This window comes from Thalassophryne amazonica, chromosome 15 (genome assembly GCF_902500255.1).
Source record: "Thalassophryne amazonica chromosome 15, fThaAma1.1, whole genome shotgun sequence".
NCBI classification, from domain to species: domain Eukaryota; kingdom Metazoa; phylum Chordata; class Actinopteri; order Batrachoidiformes; family Batrachoididae; genus Thalassophryne; species Thalassophryne amazonica.
In genome coordinates this window covers 68,498,799-68,517,482 of record NC_047117.1, presented here as the reverse complement: position 1 = coordinate 68,517,482, position 18,684 = coordinate 68,498,799, and the positions used below count along the sequence as shown (strand labels likewise).

Genomic DNA, 18,684 nt, shown 5'->3' with positions numbered 1-18,684 from the left:
CCTGTTGTGGGTCCGTGTACCTACACTTTCACAACAGGATATCTCGGCCAGCGTCATGGATCCCGAGGGGCGTCAACCGGCTGTTGAACGGCCACTGGAAGACCAAGACGTGGCGGAGGCTTCGGGAGGGGTAATCGGTGAGTTGCAGCGGATCCTCACCGCTTTCACCTCTCGGATCGATTTAATGACCGAGCAACACGTTCTCCTAAACCGCAGGGTGGAGGCTCTCGCCGCACAAGTGGAGGCACGCCCTTCGGGCGCCGCTGCGGCTCTCCCTCCCGAGGACCCTGCGCGCGAAAGTAACGTTCCACTGGTCGTTCAACGGTCCCTCCCTCCGTCCCCAGAAGCATACATAAGCCCTCCAGAACCGTACGGAGGCTGTGTGGAGACGTGCGCGGACTTTCTTATGCAGTGTTCGCTCGTCTTCGCTCAGCGTCCCGTGATGTACGCGACTGATGCTAGCAAAGTAGCTTATGTGATAAACCTGCTTCGCGGGGAGGCATGCGCTTGGGCTACAGCGCTCTGGGAGCAGAACTCTCGGCTCCTTCATACATACGATGGGTTTGTACGGGAGCTCAGAACGGTGTTCGATCATCCCAACAGAGGAGAGTCCGCTTCAACCGCACTACTGTCCATGCGACAGGGACGTCGGAGCGCAGCTGCCTATGCAGTCGCCTTCCGCATCGCGGCGGCGAGATCCGGCTGGAATAGCACTGCCCTCCGCGCTGCCTTTGTAAACGGACTGTCTCTGGTCCTAAAAGAGCACCTGGTGGCTAAGGACGAACCGCGAGATTTAGATGGGCTCATTGATCTAGTCATACGACTCGACAACCGGTTAGAAGAACGCCATCGGGAACGAGGCGAAGGGCGTGGCCAGGCACGCGTCGTCCCTCTCCCTTCCGGGTCCGATCGAGCTCCGCCCTCCCCACGCTCCTCTGTTCCTGCGCTCCGTGCGCTTACGGCTCCCCCTGCTGACGAAGCTATGGACACGAGCAGGGCAACATTTAGGGCACCTGGAGCACAAAGGAGGCGGGCCCACGGAGCTTGTTATGTTTGTGGCTCGAGTGAGCATATGGCAAACGACTGCCCCGAGCGGTTAAACTCCAACGCCCGCCCTTAGAGACTGGGCCAGGGGTGGGCCAAAACATTCACGTGGGACACACCCACATTGCTACACGACTCCCAGTCACAATCCTGTATGAGGATTCGACCCTGAAGGCCCCAGCACTGGTGGACACGGGCTCTGAGGGGAATCTGCTTGACAGGAGATGTGCCAGGGAGATAGGGCTCCCTCTGGTGGCTCTTACCTCGCCTGTGCAGGTTCGAGCACTAGATGGCTCCCTACTCCCACCAATCACGCATAAGACACCTCCAGTAACTCTGGTGGTGTCAGGTAACCACCGGGAGGTGATCGAGTTCTTCGTGACTCAGGCCACCTCCCGTGTGGTTTTAGGGTTTCCATGGATGCTTAAGCACAATCCCCGGATTGATTGGCCGTCCGGGGTAGTGGTGCAGTGGAGCGAAACCTGCCATCGGGAGTGTCTCGGTTCCTCGGTTCCTCCCGGCTCCCAAGCTAAGGAGGAGGTCCGAGTCCCGCCCAATCTGAAGGCGGTGCCAGCGGAGTACCATGACCTCGCTGACGTGTTCAGCAAGGATCTGGCTCTCACGCTTCCTCCCCACCGCCCGTACGATTGTGCCATTGATTTGGTTCCAGGCAGTGAGTTCCCGTCCAGTAGGCTATACAACCTCTCACGGCCGGAACGCGAATCAATGGAGACCTACATCCGGGACTCATTAGCCGCCGGGTTGATCCGGAATTCCACCTCACCGATGGGCGCAGGTTTCTTTTTTGTGGGTAAAAAAGATGGCAGACTTCGTCCATGCATTGATTACAGGGGGTTGAACGAGATCACGGTCCGCAACCGATACCCGTTGCCCTTGTTGGATTCAGTGTTCACCCCCTTGCATGGAGCCAAGATTTTCACCAAGCTGGATCTTAGGAATGCGTATCATTTGGTTCGGATTCGGAAGGGAGACGAATGGAAGACGGCATTTAACACCCCCTTAGGTCATTTTGAGTACCTGGTCATGCCGTTCGGTCTCACTAATGCTCCCGCGACCTTCCAAGCGTTGGTAAACGATGTCTTGCGGGACTTCCTGCACCGGTTCGTCTTCATATATCTAGACGATATACTCATCTTTTCCCCGGATCCTGAGACTCATGTCCGGCATGTCCGTCAGGTCCTGCAGCGGTTGTTGGAGAACCGTCTGTTTGTGAAGGGCGAGAAGTGTGAGTTCCACCGCACTTCTTTGTCCTTCCTGGGGTTTATCATCTCCTCTAACTCCGTCGCCCCGGATCCGGCCAAGGTTGCGGCGGTGAGAGATTGGCCCCAACCCACAAGCCGTAGGAAGCTGCAACAGTTCCTCGGCTTTGCTAATTTCTATAGGAGGTTCATTAAGGGCTACAGTCAGGTAGTTAGCCCCCTGACAGCCCTGACCTCTCCAAAAGTTCCCTTCACCTGGTCGGACCGGTGCGAGGCCGCGTTCAAAGAGTTGAAACGGCGCTTCTCGTCTGCACCAGTTCTGGTGCAGCCCGATCCTAGCCGCCAGTTAGTGGTTGAAGTGGATGCCTCGGACTCAGGGATAGGAGCGGTGCTCTCCCAGAGCGGGAAGGCCGATAAGGTCCTTCACCCGTGTGCCTATTTCTCTCGCAGGTTGACCCCCGCTGAACGGAATTATGACGTCGGCAATCGGGAACTCCTTGCTGTGAAAGAGGCCCTCGAAGAGTGGAGACATCTGTTGGAGGGAACAGCCGTGCCATTCACGGTTTTCACTGACCATCGGAACCTGGAGTACATCAGGACCGCTAAGCGTCTGAACCCCAGGCAAGCCCGCTGGTCACTGTTCTTTGGCCGTTTTGACTTCCGGATTACCTACCGCCCCGGGACCAAGACTCAAAGATCGGACGCATTGTCCCGGGTGCACGAGGATGAAGTCAAAACGGAACCGTCGGATCCCCCGGATCCCATCATCCCGGAGTCCGCTATCGTGGCCGCCCTCACCTGGGACGTGGAGAAGACCGTCCGGGAGGCCCTGACCCGTGTCCCGGACCCCGGAAACGGACCAAAGGACAAACTATACGTCCCACCAGAGGCTAGGGCTGCAGTCCTGGACTTCTGTCACGGTTCTAAGCTCTCCTGTCACCCAGGGGTGCGAAGGACCGTGACAGTCGTCCGGCAACGCTTCTGGTGGGCATCCCTGGAAGCCGACGTCTGGGACTACATCCAGGCCTGTACCACCTGCGCCAGGGGCAAGGCTGACCACAAGAAGACCTCAGGGCAGCTACAGCCACTGCCCGTGCCTCATCGCCCCTGGTCCCATATCGGCCTGGACTTCGTCACGGGTCTCCCGCCGTCCCAGGGAAACACCGTCGTCTTCACGATAGTGGACCGTTTCTCCAAGGCGGCCCACTTCGTGGCCCTCCCGAAGCTTCCAACGGCCCAGGAGACAGCGGACCTCCTGGTCCACCACGTCGTCCGTCTGCATGGCATCCCATCAGACATCGTCTCCGATCGCGGTCCCCAGTTCACCTCACACGTCTGGAGGAGTTTTTGCCGGGAACTGGGGGCCACGGTCAGCCTCTCGTCTGGGTATCACCCCCAGACCAACGGGCAAGCAGAGCGGGCGAATCAGGAATTGGAGCAGACACTACGCTGTGTGACAGCCGCGCACCCGACGGCCTGGAGTACCCACCTGGCCTGGATCGAGTACGCTCACAACAGCCAAGTGTCATCTGCCACCGGCCTCTCCCCGTTTGAGGTGTGCTTGGGGTATCAGCCCCCCTTGTTTCCGGTGGTCGAGGGAGAGGTCGGTGTGCCCTCGGTCCAGGCCCACCTACGGAGGTGCCGTCGGGTGTGGCGTGCCGCCCGCTCTGCCTTGTTGAAGGCCCGGACGAGGGCGAAGACACATGCAGACCGGCGGCGGGCCCCGGCTCCCACGTATCGTCCTGGGCAGGCAGTGTGGTTGTCCACCAAGGACATTCCCCTTCAAGTGGACTCCCCCAAGCTCCAAGAACGATACATCGGTCCCTTCAAAGTCCTCAAAGTCATCAATCCCGCCGCAGTGAGGCTTCAGCTTCCGGCCTCACTGCGGATTCACCCAGTGTTTCACGTCTCCCGGATAAAACCCCATCACACCTCACCCCTCTGCACCCCGGGTCCGGCACCACCTCCTGCCCGGATCATCGACGGGGAACCGGCTTGGACCGTGCGTCGGCTCCTCGATGTCCGTCGAATGGGCCGGGGTCTTCAGTACCTGTTGGCCGGTGAGGGGTACGGCCCCGAAGAACGCTCCTGGGTGAAGAGGAGCTTCATCCTGGACCCGGCCCTCCTGGCCGACTTTTACCGTCGCCATCCGGAGAAGCCCGGTCGTGCGCCAGGAGGCGCCCGTTGAGGGGGGGGGTCCTGTTGTGTGTGGGCCGCTGAAGAGGAGGTACTGCTGGCCCATCACCACCAGAGGGCGCCCTGCCTGGAGTGCGGGCTCCAGGCACCAGAGGGCGCCACCGCCTGATGAGAGCAGCCAGGATGACAGCTGTCACCATTACTGGACACAGCTGACTTCACTCAGTACGGAGGTATATCAGCAGGACAGCGTCTCCACCTCAGTGCCGAGATATCACCTTGAGTTTAAGGTAATCACCTCTGCAACAGATACTGTATCTTTGTGACAATACATTATAAACTTTTCAGGACAGCGGAAGGCCAAGTGTTCGGATAAGTACTCACCTTTCCTGCTTCAGTGTGACAAGAGGTGGAGGCGGCTTTGCCCCTCTCATCTACTGGGTGCGGTCGCATCCCAACCTGTGTGTTTGTGTTCTTTCCCGCCAGCAGTACCGGATCCGACGAGCGGAGGCAGTGGCCACCTGGGAATTCGGGACTTGGCGGTTCCAGTACTTCTGGGTTTCGGTGGCAGAGGAGATCTGGGTGGTTCCGGTTCAACTAGGACGGACGTCTCCTACCTTCGGGCCTGCCCACAAGACACCAGCAGATTTCGGCTTACAAATTGCTAATTGTTGTATCAGTTGTGCTATTTTCACAACAGTAAAACTTGTTCTTACTTTTCTCCATTGTCCGTTCATTGCGCCCCCTGTTGTGGGTCCGTGTACCTACACTTTCACAACAGTAAATTAAATTATCTTGCATAGATATGCTTTATCTGAGTTGGGCGACAGGATTGAAATCCTGCTCATAATTGAATTGAGTTCATCCAATGCATCAGTTTTTTGAGTGCAGAGACATCAAGTTGTCTCCTTTGGTCACTCGTTAATGTTCATTCAAGTCTTCCAGCCATGTAGTAAGACAGGAAGCACCAGAGTCCTAAAGACTTGAACCTTCATTCTCCTGCAATGGAAGCAGTATCACCAAACACTTCTGTCCAGTGACCTCATGACTCCCTAAGTTCTTCCCAAGCAGCTCTTGAGCTCAAACTTTGACGGCTGAGTGTATAAGTACAACAATAAAAGTTTTAAATGTCTTGAGTGGAAGTTTGATAAGTAAGAATGTTGTTGCTGACATCTTTAATAACCATTTTGACTGCTGAGAATACAGTTGACACTAGGACAGGTGCTATTATGGATATCTAACATGTAATTACAGATAGGAGTGTGGTTTAATTGAATGTAGTGTGTGTGCGTGTGTGAGAAAGTGAAATATGTGGAACTCCATAGTAAGCCGTTTAATTTTTTTTTTAAATTCACATTCATAAGTTTTAAAGTTGGTCTTTTCCTGACAGCAGTGATGACAACAACATCAAATAACTCATTTATGCAGAAACTCAGAGGTGCTGAAGACTTTTGCACAGTACTGTATGTCATGGTCTCTTTTTTTTTGTTGTTAATCCTCACTGGCAGTGTGCATATACTCTGTCGCCGTGTTATTGTGCCTCAGTAACTTTGGAAACATTGTTCTTTCTGTGTGCCTGGAGACAAAACGCTCACTTAACCAAAAAAAACAAAACACTCCCATTTGCTTCCTTACCACGACCAGAACACTAAATAACACCGCCGCTGAGAATCCTAACTCCTAACATTTTCCTCCAGAACTCTTTAAGTTGTACGTACAACAAAATTTCTTCTTTTTTTTCTGTTTCTGTGCTCGGCAGGCATGGCAAGTCACCCACCCGTCCCAATCTCCGAACTGTCAGATCACATTGAGCGCCTGAAGGCAAATGACAATCTCAAGTTCTCTCAAGAATACGAGGTAGGAATGCTGATTGTCTGGCCACGGGAATCTGAAACGTGAGACATTTATCTGCCTATGATGCAGGCTCGTCATTTGTTGGTGTCATTTTTTTATTCTCGCTTTCAATTTCAAGACAGTTAAATTGTATTTTGATTTGTCTTCGGAGAGTGATACAAGATAAAGTCCTTCATTTCACAACCCCCCCGGTCCAACCTTTATCACGTTTTGATCTGTACAAATATACAGGGGAAATTGAAATTGCAAACTCAAACAGAGTTTGCTTACAGCTAGATATTTATCGAGGCCTCGTTTCTACGCTCCGGTGGAGAAAGCGATAGGAATGAAGAGGAAATGACAGTGAGTCCACAAGATACAGAAAGCAAATTTAAAAAAAAAAAAAGGATTTCTTGATTAGTTTTCTTCAGCTTGCAGCATCGTGAGTGTGGAACAGAAAAATTGCAGCTGCTTGAAGATAACATGCCTGAACTGTACACGACACGATAATACGGTATGAATGTGTGTTACATCAGGAAAGTGGAGAAACACACACTGTACTGCCGTGCGTTACGATTGTGCTTGTAGGTGAGATCAGACCACGATGCAGCAGTTTGAGCTTGTTCAAAAATCCTGAGATGTGACCAGAAGCATATTTACAGTATTACGTCATAGTGCCTTTTGCATGGCGTTACATGGTAGAAGGACACAGGCACACACGCAGGTGGACAAACACACACACTATGCGTTTGCACTTGATACTGACATAGCAACCCACTCACCCTCAACTAAAGTCCACCAGATCTCCATTACTAAATCATATGAGGTGAAGAAATGCCATGTCAAACTAGAAAAGCCCAAAGAGAGAAAAAAGCTGTCCACTTTTGAAGGATCCAACTAATGTGCTCACATGAAGCCCCAGAGTGGCCAGTGACAGGACAAAATAGATATAAAAAAAACTTATAGTGCCCAAAATGCTATTGTACATGCATAACATATTGGCAAATTAATTTCCACAGTTTGAATAATTTGTTAATACACCTGCATGCACATTTATCTCTTAGCAAACAAAATCTGTATTCTATAATATGTATTTCCATGTTTGCTGTTATCCACATAAACACCCATTCATGTCTTTCGTCCAGGGTGTCATGTTTATATTAATCGAAAGTGTGCACTCAACTTGGCACAATGCAGACGCTTATCATGTATTCATGAAGTAATTCAACATGGAAGATAATTACATCTTGTGCTCACACAGTAGCATTTTGAGTGCTTCATATAATGTTCCCTCATTACATATTTATCTTTCTCTCCCTTGAGCTCTGCGTGGACCACATATGTAGCAACATGTGCTCTCACTGCTCTTTTACAGCACATATAGAGGTGCACGCCATAATGTGTGCACTGTGTGCTGTGGTTATTCTGCAATACACTCCTGGGGCACACTGAAGAGGCACTGCATTTTATTGATACAGTACTATTGCATCACATCATTGTGTATGTATGGCCGGCTTTAGCATGCTGAACTGAGTCCAGAAACATCTGTAGAAATGCTTCCCTACTACAGCACTTACATAACAATGAGATGCCATGAATATTTTCACTTCCTCACATAAAATCCATTGAGACCGAGTGCTGCCGGGCGCACAAGGAGACGCCAGGCGATGACGAAACGGAGTCAAACCATCTTCCTCAGAGACATTGAGAAAGACAAGGACACATTATGCAAAGAGTGAAAACAAAAAGCAAGGGTGTTTAAGGGTGTTTTAGTGTTGGGAATAAAGAAGGATAAGAGGGGTGGTGTGTAATTACGGTGCAAGTTGGAACCGCTCTGTTGGGTCTTCCATTCTCCCCATGTGACTATGCGCTTTGTTCAGTGCTGAACCCTTAACAAGGCAATGAGAGCCACGGCTGGAAGAGGGATCCAGGCGGGGGGCGAGAGACACAGAGGCCAGAAATGATTGCGGTGTAATAATCAGACACACATGACGTTGGGCAGCAAACAGAAAGCCACCCGAGACACTCACCCTCATCCATTACCACTCCTGTCCATTTATTCCCCAACCAAACCATAATTATGTGTCGTAAAATATTCAGAATTACTAAATTGCTCTGGCTCTCTTGCTTCTTGGTCCCTCTGCATCGACAGCCCCATAATGACCTCATGTCTGCCTCTCTGAGTTAACAGCAGTGGCTACACTGTAATTACCCTCCAAGAACTTAATGTGTTGGTCTAACACTACCGTCTTTTTTCTCCCAAAGGAATTTAATGTGCTTTTATCGTCTTCCCTGGTGTCCAGGTTTTTTCTGCTGAAAGCAGAAAGTCCCTGTATCTATGTTGTTTCTTGAAATAGGATAGAGTATTTGCCCTCTTGCCAATTTCATTAATGCCTTGTTATTTTTTCAATTTGTGCTTTTTGTTTGTGCAGTTTCATGGCTTTCTTTTGTTAACATTGGACTCTTCTTTTAAAGGAGTCATGTTGTGCAAAATCTACTTTTACGTTATACATTTGTATGTAAAAGTTTGGGCCCCCCTGATAATTTTCATGATTTTCCTTTATAAATCACTGGATGTCTGGATCAGAAATTTCAGTTAAATATATCATAGCAGACGAACACACTGATATTTGAGAAGTGAAATAAAGTTTCTAGTATTTACAGAAAGTGTGGAATAATTATTTAAACAAAATTGGGCAGGTGCATAAATTTGGGCACCCTTGCCATTTTATTGATTTGAACACATTTAGCACTAATTATTGGAACACAAAATTGGTTTGGTAAACTCATTGACCTTGACCTCCTTACACAGGTGAATCTAATCATGAGAAACGGGGTATTTAAGGTGACACCGTTTACAAATGTTTCTCCTTTTTTCATCTCTTATAATGAGTGGCAACATGGGAGCTTCTAAACAACTCTCAAATGACCTGAAACATCATGGTTTAGGGGAAGGATACAAAAAGTTATCTCAGAGATTTCAGCTGTCAGTTTCCACTGTGAGGAACATAGTGAGGAAGTGGAAGACCACAGGCACAGTACTAGTTAAGGCCCGAAGTGGCAGGCATAGAAATATCCCAGATAAGCTGAAGCGAAGGATGGTGAGAACAGTTATAGTCAACCCTCAGACCTGCTCCAAAGACCTACAACATGATCTTGCTGCAGATCGTGCATTGTTCAACTATACAACGCACTTTGCACAAGGAGATGCTGTGTAATGCTATACATTAGGGCTCTAAAATTGGTTCAAAATGCTGCACACGAAGCAGAAAGTTCGACCACGTTACACCCATTCTTGGCATCCCTTCACTGGCTTCCTGTCCCAGTGAGATCAGATTTTAAGGTTCTGCTACTAACCTATAATATTATTCATGGACTGGCACCTCCCTACCTAGCTGACCTAATTAAACCTTACGTACCGGCCTGGGCTTTACGTTCTCAGGGTGCAGGACTACTTTGTGTCCCTAGAGTGAATAAGAAGTCTACGGGTCACAGAACTTTCTCTTTTTGTGCCCCTGTTCTGTTGAATGATCTCCCTGCGTCAATAAAACAATCAGATTCTGTGGAGACTTGCAAGTCCAGACTTAAGACGCACTTCTTTTCCCTTTCATATGGCTAGCATACTAGTGCAGTTTTGTTTTACGCTTTTTACTCTTTTAATTCATGTTATTAGTACTTGGAGCGGGCCGCGGCCTCAACTTTACCTAAATTCTGGGTCTTCTAGTGAAGCTTAGGGCTAGCGGCCAGCGATCACCTTAGTATTTCTTCTGTTTTTCTTGTTGTTTAATGCTGGCAAATTATACAGTATTTTTTTGTCTTTCTGATGCCTGATTCTGTTTTTTCTCTGTTTAAGGTGCAGCTCCATCCAGAGATGGGAGTTGTATTTGTGTTGGCGATCCTCCTGTCCTGTGCACCAAGAGCAATTCTTGTATATTCGTCCATGAATTGTTCTGTGAATTGTTTCTGTAATTTATGTTTGTAGCATGGCCCAAGCAGAGGGTCACCCCTTTGAGTCTGGTCTGCTTGAGGTTTCTTCCTCAGAGGGAGTTTTTCCTTACCACTGTTGCTCTGGGGGTTGGTAAAGTTAGACCTTACCTGTGTGAAGCGCCTTGAGGCAATTCTGTTGTGATTTGGCGCTATATAAAGGAAAATAAATTGAAATTGAAATTGAATTGAAATGCAGAGGAAGGCCTTTCTGCATACACTCCACAAACAGAGTCACTTGAGGTATGCTAAAGCACATTTGGACAAGCCAGCTTCATTTTGGAATAAAGCAGGGCTTAATTTGAGGGGGAGCAAGCTGGAGCGCGCTCCTTAACCTCGGACGCGCGCTCCGGAACCTCTGACATTGGCTCCGCCAGCTATTTATACTGGATCCGGTGATCCGCCACCTCTCTTGAATAACAAAATATTTTTTTAAAAATCACCGCGATTGCTCTCACTGCCACTCATACCGCCCTCCTGTCTGCTGTGTGGAATTGCACCAAATCTGGCAACAGGTCCAGAGGCTACGCTCGCTGTTTTGATCCGGATGTTGACCGTAGCCGCAGAGCTCCATGGCCACCGAGAGAGGACTTGGATTCTTTGCGGGTCCCGCATCCGTATCCCCGGAGGCAGTGAGCGAAGGGAGAGCCGCGCATTTTGTTCTGTGTGTGTTTGTTTATAATCTTCTCGCACAGAAGAAAAAAGAGAGTGTTTACACAAGAGAGAAAAGTGAGAAAATGTTAATGCCTGTTTGAGAAAAGTGTGTAGTGAGGGGTTTTACAGCCTTAAAAAATCTATAATAATTGTAAAAAATAGCGCTGGCTACTTCGCGGATTTCGTTTATCGCGGTTATTTTTAGAACGTAACTCACGTGATAAACAAGGGACCACTGTACATCATTAAACAGGAATTTGTACTCTATCCGGATTTGGTGTGACTAGTGTTATTAGGCCTACAATACATGCCCAGTTTATTTTCGGTGTGGCGCACAGCGTTGTTTGCAAGCCTCCCCCCACCCCTGCCCTTTTTTTTTTCTGCACCAGAGCCACCCATCCTCTGCGCTATGGGACCTCCCGCTTTACAAATTAAGCACTGGAATAAGGTGCTGTGGACTGATGAAACTAAAATTGAGCTATTTGGAAATAATAAGGGGCAGTATGTCTGAAAAAGAACACAGCATTCCAAGAAAAAACACTTGCTACCTACAGCAAAATTTGGAGGTGGTTCCATCATGCTGTGTGGTTGTGTGGCCAGTGCAGGTACTGGGAATCTTGTTAAAGTTGTGGGTCACATGGATTCCAGTCAGTATCTTGAGGACTGTGTTCAAGATTCAGTGATAAATTTGAAGTTGCGTCAGGGCGCGGCGCGCCCGCCACAGGAAAAACACCTCCGTGTTGATAACCATTTGTAAAATCCAGGCGGCTTTTGGTGGCTTTCAGTTGAGTGAGTATCTGAGAAATTATTTAACAGCAGGGCATGTTCCAACTTGTCCTTAAGGCTTCCAACGGAGGTGTTTTTCGTGTGGCGGGTGCGCCATGCCAGCTGCGAGCCAACGCGCCAATCCGTCTGCACGTCTTTCATTAAAAAAATCTCCTTTAACAGTGGAATGTCCGAATAAACTGCTGATTCCGACCTCTTCTGAAAGTTCTCTGTTCTCTCGCGACGTCCTGGGTCAATAGAGGCTTAAATTTGGAGGTTTTCAGCTTGAAACAGGATGACGACGTCGCCTCGGAGCGCTGCGCGACGTCCCGCTCCGTGGGAAGTCCTTACAGCGAGAGAAACAATCCAAAATCTCTCATCAGCCTTTAAAATTTTCACCGAAAACCAGCTGAATTTCTCGAATGGTGTCCACTCGGATGTGCCTCACAGTTTTTGAAAAAATTTTGATCAAGCACAGCGCCAGTCTCTCAGCAACTTCTCAGACAATGAAAATCCGACGAGGGGGCTGGACCACTCCTTCCACAAGGCGTGCTCACAGGCGAATGACGTCACCGACAGGCGTGAAAAAACTTACGCATGCGCACGAGGGTTCAAGCTTGGCTGATGTAATCACACGTGATTCAAATCCATATAGTTTTTTTAAAAATAAAAACTGTCGGTTTCTTTTCTCGCAGACCTTGTATTTAACTGAAATTACTGATCCAAACAACGAATGATTTATAAAGGAAAATCATGGAATTCATAAGGGGTGCCCAAACTTTTGCATACAATTGTATATGCGACTCCAAATCTGAAAAAGTTGGGACGATATGGAAAATGTACATTTTTTTAAAAAAGCCAGTAATCCTTACATTTACTTTGTCTTCTGCTTCATTGCTTCATTTTATTTGTTAATATACGTCCATTCCCACTTTTAAGGCCTGCAACACATTCCAAAAAAGGTCAGAACAGGAGCAGTTTATTCAAAATATAAGGATTAAATCATCACCTTTACAGCCAATTTTCTTGAGGCAGGTTCGTGGGGATGTGTTCATGAATATTATGTCAGAGTCTTTGACTGTGTCTTTGACTATATTTACATCATTTATTAAGAAATACAAGGAGTATGGTACTTTATGATAAATCTGTATGAACATTTCTCAAAAACGGGGTAATCATGATGGAAGGAGACTAGTAGGGGAAGTCACCAAGACACCCAGACATCTCAGAAGGAGTTATAGGCTTCTGTGGTTGTGGTTGCAGAAACTGCCATAGTGCAACTACCACGGTGCAATGTCTGTTCACTCACCAGTTATACAGCTTCAGGATGAAGTGGTATAGAATTGGATCTTCATGAAAAGAACAGCGACTGGAGTTCAGCATAGAATGTCTTTATAATGAAGGCTACCATCTCCAGCCTTAATGCAGTGATTTTGAAATGTTGTGGTTAAAGCGCTGGACCGTATTGGCTAATGTATAGCATACGTACATCACATTTTGTGTGTTCATGACAAATGTGTACTTTCTTCTGAGATGTTTCAGTTTTACAACATAAATTACAGAAAACACTCGGGTAAAATAAAGGCGTATGTTGAGGTTAGGGTCTGTGTGTATTCTCCACTTACATGAACTCTTGTGCATATAACAAGTACAATTAGCCCCACAACTAAGCTTCCATAAAATGAAGTTAGTCAAGGCCATTTCATTTTACTTCTTACCGTATTGAGCAATACTTCGAGTGGCGCAACAATAACATTGCTTTTAAAAAGATTTCAATTTGCAATGAACTGTAGAAGTTATATTAAATAAGTAAACATCTCATGTTAAATGGGCAACGCTTGGAAACAGAAATCCAAAATGTAATCAAAGCAGTGTTATAGACGTGGGTAGGCAGAGCTCAGTATAAAAAAAAAAAATCACACAGAGTCCAAGAGCACAGAGGCAAGCAGGAAATAAGGAAATTATACCAGATGGGCAGAATCCAATTTCCAGAAACAAACAGAATCCAAACTGGGCAAGCAGACAAATACACATCAGAAAACAAGTGGTAAGAGAGATAAGCTGAGACAGAACAATTTAGCCACTAATGGATTAAAAATGTTTGTTATATGTACTGAGTATAGCTGATTAGGGGAAATAAGAGAACGTTACATATTCCATAAGAAGCAGGGACTGGAAAGGGGGAACTACACATGGAGCTGCCAAATGTGCAGTGGCTATTTGTTAGAGCAGTGGTTCCCAACCCTGGTCCTCAGGGGACACTCGAACCTGCACATTTTGCATCTCTCCCTGCTCTGGCAAAACCTGATTAGTTCAGTCAGGTGTCTCTTAGCTCTTTATTGGCTGAACACCTGAATTTGTTTATCAGATTATGGCAGAGCAGGGAAAGAGAGAAAACATTGAAAAATAAAAAGGTTTACATTCAGTTTTGAACAAAATTGCCCAAATGTTCTTCTGTACAACGACCATAGATAGATAGATAGATAGTCCATTGCCTGTTCAAATATAATGAGGACAAACATTAAATTTTATTGAATTTCGATGCACCAGATAAATCCCAAAAAATACCCATAGAACTGCCATCCATTTGCTGAATGGTGAGTGGATGCTGCACTGATGATGGATTAGGAGCAGGTGTGGTTGTTAGTGAGAGAGACAGAATGATTCCACATACAAATGTTCGAAGTCAGAGAAGTGAACCATTACTTTGGGATTGTTTTACAATTGTTATGTTCTAAAACTCAAATAACATGATCATATCTCCGCACACCTCTGCGGAAAGGAATATGAATGAATTTAGCCACAAAAGAAAGATGAAGCGAGGAAGATGGTTGAGCGAGATGGTCGAGTGAGGTAGGCAAAGAATTGGTTCTGTGCAACAGGTAGCATTTCGGCACAGAAATATATTAAGTCAGTAAAATAAGCCATTATTTTCTGATTGTTTTACAACAGTTGCACTTTAAAACGCAACACGGTCACAAATACACACAACCCTGTAGCAAGTATTTTGGCTAAATGCAGCCAAATAAGATACTTATTTCTTTTCTCGCTGTTTTCTGTGTGGTTTTGAAGTTAAATGTAGTTTGAAATGAGCTTGTGTGTCAGTTTCTTTCATTTCCAAAGTCGTGGTTTGTTGGCCACCACTGGTTCCCACATACAGAGTGACAAATTCAAGGAAAAATCTGAATAAATGAGTGAACACAACAAAATGTCATCCAGAGGGCATGAGGGGGTTATTGAATGGTTTGAGAATGAAAATGATGTGAATCATATCCTGCTGCCTTTGCAGTCAACAGTTTCCAAAGCACCTGAACTCCTATGGGAGATTTTGGACTTGTGATTTAGAGACCACTCTCCATCACCATTGCCATTATCCCAAATTAGGGGATGTCTTTTAGAAAAATGGCATTCCATCTCTCTAATGCAGTTTAGAGACTTGTACAATCAATACCAAGGAGTACTGAAGTTGTTCTGTTGGCGTGCAGTGGCCAAGCACCTTAATAAGACATTTTAGGCAGCATAGTGGAACAGTGGTTCACACTCTTGCCTCACATGAAGAAGTTCTGGGGTTCAATACCATCAGTGCCCAGATCCTTTCTGTATGGAGGTTAAATGTTTTCCCCATCTCTGCTTGGGTTTCCTCCAAACACTCTGCTTTCCTGCCACCATCAAAACACACAATACGTGTGTGCCTCTGAACAAGGCAGTGTCTGTGGACCTGAATTTGGTCCCTGAGTGTTGGATTGTGGTTGGCCACTGCTCCTTGTTGTTGGATCATGTCTCACTGTAATGAGGATGGATTAATTGGAGAAGACAACTTTTGTTGTATACTACAGTGTACATGGACAATCTCTTGTTACGTTTGTTGTGTGTTTAATTCATCACCCATCTCTATGTGTGTGTTCCAGTCGATCGACCCCGGTCAGCAATTTACATGGGAGAACTCAAATCTGGAGGTCAACAAGCCGAAGAACCGCTATGCTAATGTCATTGCTTATGATCACTCCAGGGTTATACTCTCAAGCATTGAAGGTAAGACCCTCTGTCATTCATGTTCATGTGTACTTACCAGAATGTAGGTGTCATTTTTTTTTTCAAAATAAGATGTTTTCTGCTTTATGCAGATAATTATGGTTAGGGATTCAGGTTATACATCTTCAGCAGCTCCTTTCCAGAGAGTAACATACACAAAATCCTAAGCTATGCACTTTTTATTTGTTTATTTATTAGGATGTCTCCCCTCAGGACCCATTAGGTGGTTTTAGCTACTTACTTTCTGTTTTGAAGACACTTGGTCACCTATATTTGCTTGCTAAAGTGTCTAATGTGACCCCATTAAAAGTTTGGCTTCATATTTGGGGCCTTATATTCCACCTGGTACAAGGCAATGCATAATGCACTGCAAGTGTCATTGTTACTGTATATGGGGTGCAGTTGGCATTTTCACACCCAGTGTCTACATTGTGTATGTAGAGAGTATAAATGGCATTATTTTGTGTGCCCATGAGTATGTTGGTCTAAAAATGAGTTGGGGCTGGGCACATTGCCTGTACATTGCTATCATGTAGTAGCTGAAAGTGACTGTGCCATACCAGCAACAATCTGGTCTAAAGTTGAACTTTTCTGCTATTTACATGGCACAATATTCAGATACACCTTTAAAAGCCCAGTGATTGACCAATTTGAGCTCACCTAGGCAATTCCAGAACCCAAATGCATATGTGTGCCACATTTGGTGCAAATTGAGGAGAAAAACTTAAATTTTGACCTTTGATTCCAATAACGTTGACCCCAATGATTGATCTTTGGCAAATTTGACTTTACCTGGGCAATTACAGAACCCACCTCCATATTTGTGCCACGTTTGGTGCAAATTGGAGTGAAAGAACTTTAATTTTGACAAAATGAGCCCTTTAAGGTGAATTCTGGGATTGACCATCATCCACATATCAGGTTTGGTGAAATCAGCGGCAGGCCCTGGAAGTGTCCTGGGTTCGGGTTTTTTTGTTGTTGTTGTTTGGTTTAGTTGGAGGTGATGTCTAAAGCAAACACTCACAGTGTATATTTTAAAGTGCACTCACCCACCTCAGCTGGGAAAGACCTGAGGCAGAGAAACTGGCAGCTCCAGTGAGGAGAGAGGGAGGCAGTGGGAATTCAAGCCCAAACAAATGAGTCTTATCTGGGCAGAGCATGTGTGAGCAGCCCTTCCACCCCCGCCTGTCCTAGAGCCCTGGCTGTCTTTCTTTTTAGCTTAGAAAACGTCCGACATGCACATAAGAGCGTGCACGCGTGCATACACTGCTTATAAATAGCACATGCACAGGATGAGCACATGCACAGATACGTACAGCGTGCATGCTTGCTCCCAATCGAGTGTTGAGCAGAACACGTTTGTTTTATCTATGCAGAGCCACTGCAATGAAGTTGTAGCACATCAAAGCGTTGAGCAAAGCTGCAGTTGATAAATGTGTTGGATGCTCTTCTTACCGTCTGCCCTCATCCCTTTTAAAAGAAGTTGTATAAACAGCCCGCACCGCTCGGTTTTTACGTTTGTGTGCCACAGCGGTGCAGAGTTTTACGACCGAACGTTGCCACACTCGTAAAAATAAGCTGCGAGGAAAGAATCGGCTGCAGGAGCTTCTTCTTGTCGGGATTTGACTTTGTTCTTCAACTTCTGTGTTTTTGAACGTAAGCCATGAACACAAGCCTCAAAAGGAGTTTGGGGCCCACTTCAAAAGCAGAACCGGGTCACGCTAGCATGCACTTTGGTACGTGTTTGTTTGTGTGTTTTTGGTGAACGCAGTGCATGTTTGAGCTGTGACTCTGTGATTTTAGGGGGATTATGGTATTAGGCCCCAGATGAGCAAGACTGATCCGAAATCAGACACACACAGACAGTCTCCTTCACTCGTGCGCTCCCTGTCTGTCACACACCCACAGTCCCTTCCAGGACGAATGCTGTCAGCCGCATCTTACACAGAGACAGCCTTACAGACGTGTTGCCATTCACAGCGACACATCCAGAGTGCACTCAGATTAGGCCCGTGATCGTCTTAACATGTATTACAAAACAAGACTGCTGAACAATCCTAACACCAAAGGACGCTGGGCCCTGTGAAAACATTAATCCGCTAGCCATGACCTGAGATGATCCTCAGCCTTTATTACGGGGACATAAACCAATTTTATGAGTTTAAATAATCCATATGAATTATTTCACTGTGAATAGAAATAAGAATCTGGTTCATTACACATAAAAAAAAATAGTATTTTGTGTGATCAGTACCCTCCAGGTCCTCTGCCTTTGATATCTGGAGACAACTGGACAGAGGTGTTTTGTTTTTTTTGTTGCCAATATCTTTTGCAGGAGAATGAAGGTCCAAGTCTTTATGGCCCTGGTGCTTCTTGTCTTACTGTGTGGTTGTGGAAGTTGAATAAGGCAACAGCTGGATGTTTTTGGTACTAAGTCTGTTCCAAGGATCTTTACATAGCATTAGAAAGACCTGTAGGGAAACTCAGATGAGGGGCATCACTTGCATTGCGAGGGGGAACGTCAGCTACAGCATTTTGTAGATACGCATTTCTTTGAGGATGATCCTGTACACAGGTGCCTCTGTGTTGAAAACCCCAGCTGCTAATTATGTGTCTTGTATTACTACTCAGTCCTTTTGGTGTACCCCAAGGTTCGGTCCTGGGAGGTGTTTTGTTTGCTATATAAATGCTCTCAAATACCATATAACAAATATCCAGATAATATTCAGTTGTATTATATGGCTATAACAGTACGCGTACTCTGATTTGCTTATTTCCAGTCTGATATTTTACCAGATCAGACTGTCACCATGACAGTCAGTCCGGATTGCATAACAGATTTGCGACTTTGATTACAGTTTTCACAGTGCAAAATAAAACAAAACAAAAAGCGAACAAAGAAAATAGAGGAATTAACAGCAAACAACCTCGAAGTAGACATGCAAAATGAAGACCAGCAAGATGAAAACACAGCTCTGAACAGTCAAGAACAGATTGAAAATTTCATTATAATCCA

At 46.4% G+C, this 18,684-nt stretch overlaps 1 protein-coding gene across 22 annotated transcripts in view; it reads left to right on the top strand.

Moving 5' to 3' along the window:
* LOC117527150 (receptor-type tyrosine-protein phosphatase delta-like) overlaps window positions 1–18,684 on the top strand; it is a 527,875-nt gene that overhangs the window by 463,460 nt on the left and 45,731 nt on the right. For all 22 annotated transcript variants that reach the window (XM_034189362.1, XM_034189358.1, XM_034189350.1 and 19 more), the window contains 2 exons: window positions 6,160–6,257; window positions 15,545–15,668. In XM_034189362.1, coding sequence (XP_034045253.1) covers window positions 6,160–6,257; window positions 15,545–15,668 — 222 coding nt within the window. The remainder of the gene's footprint in view (window positions 1–6,159; window positions 6,258–15,544; window positions 15,669–18,684) is intronic.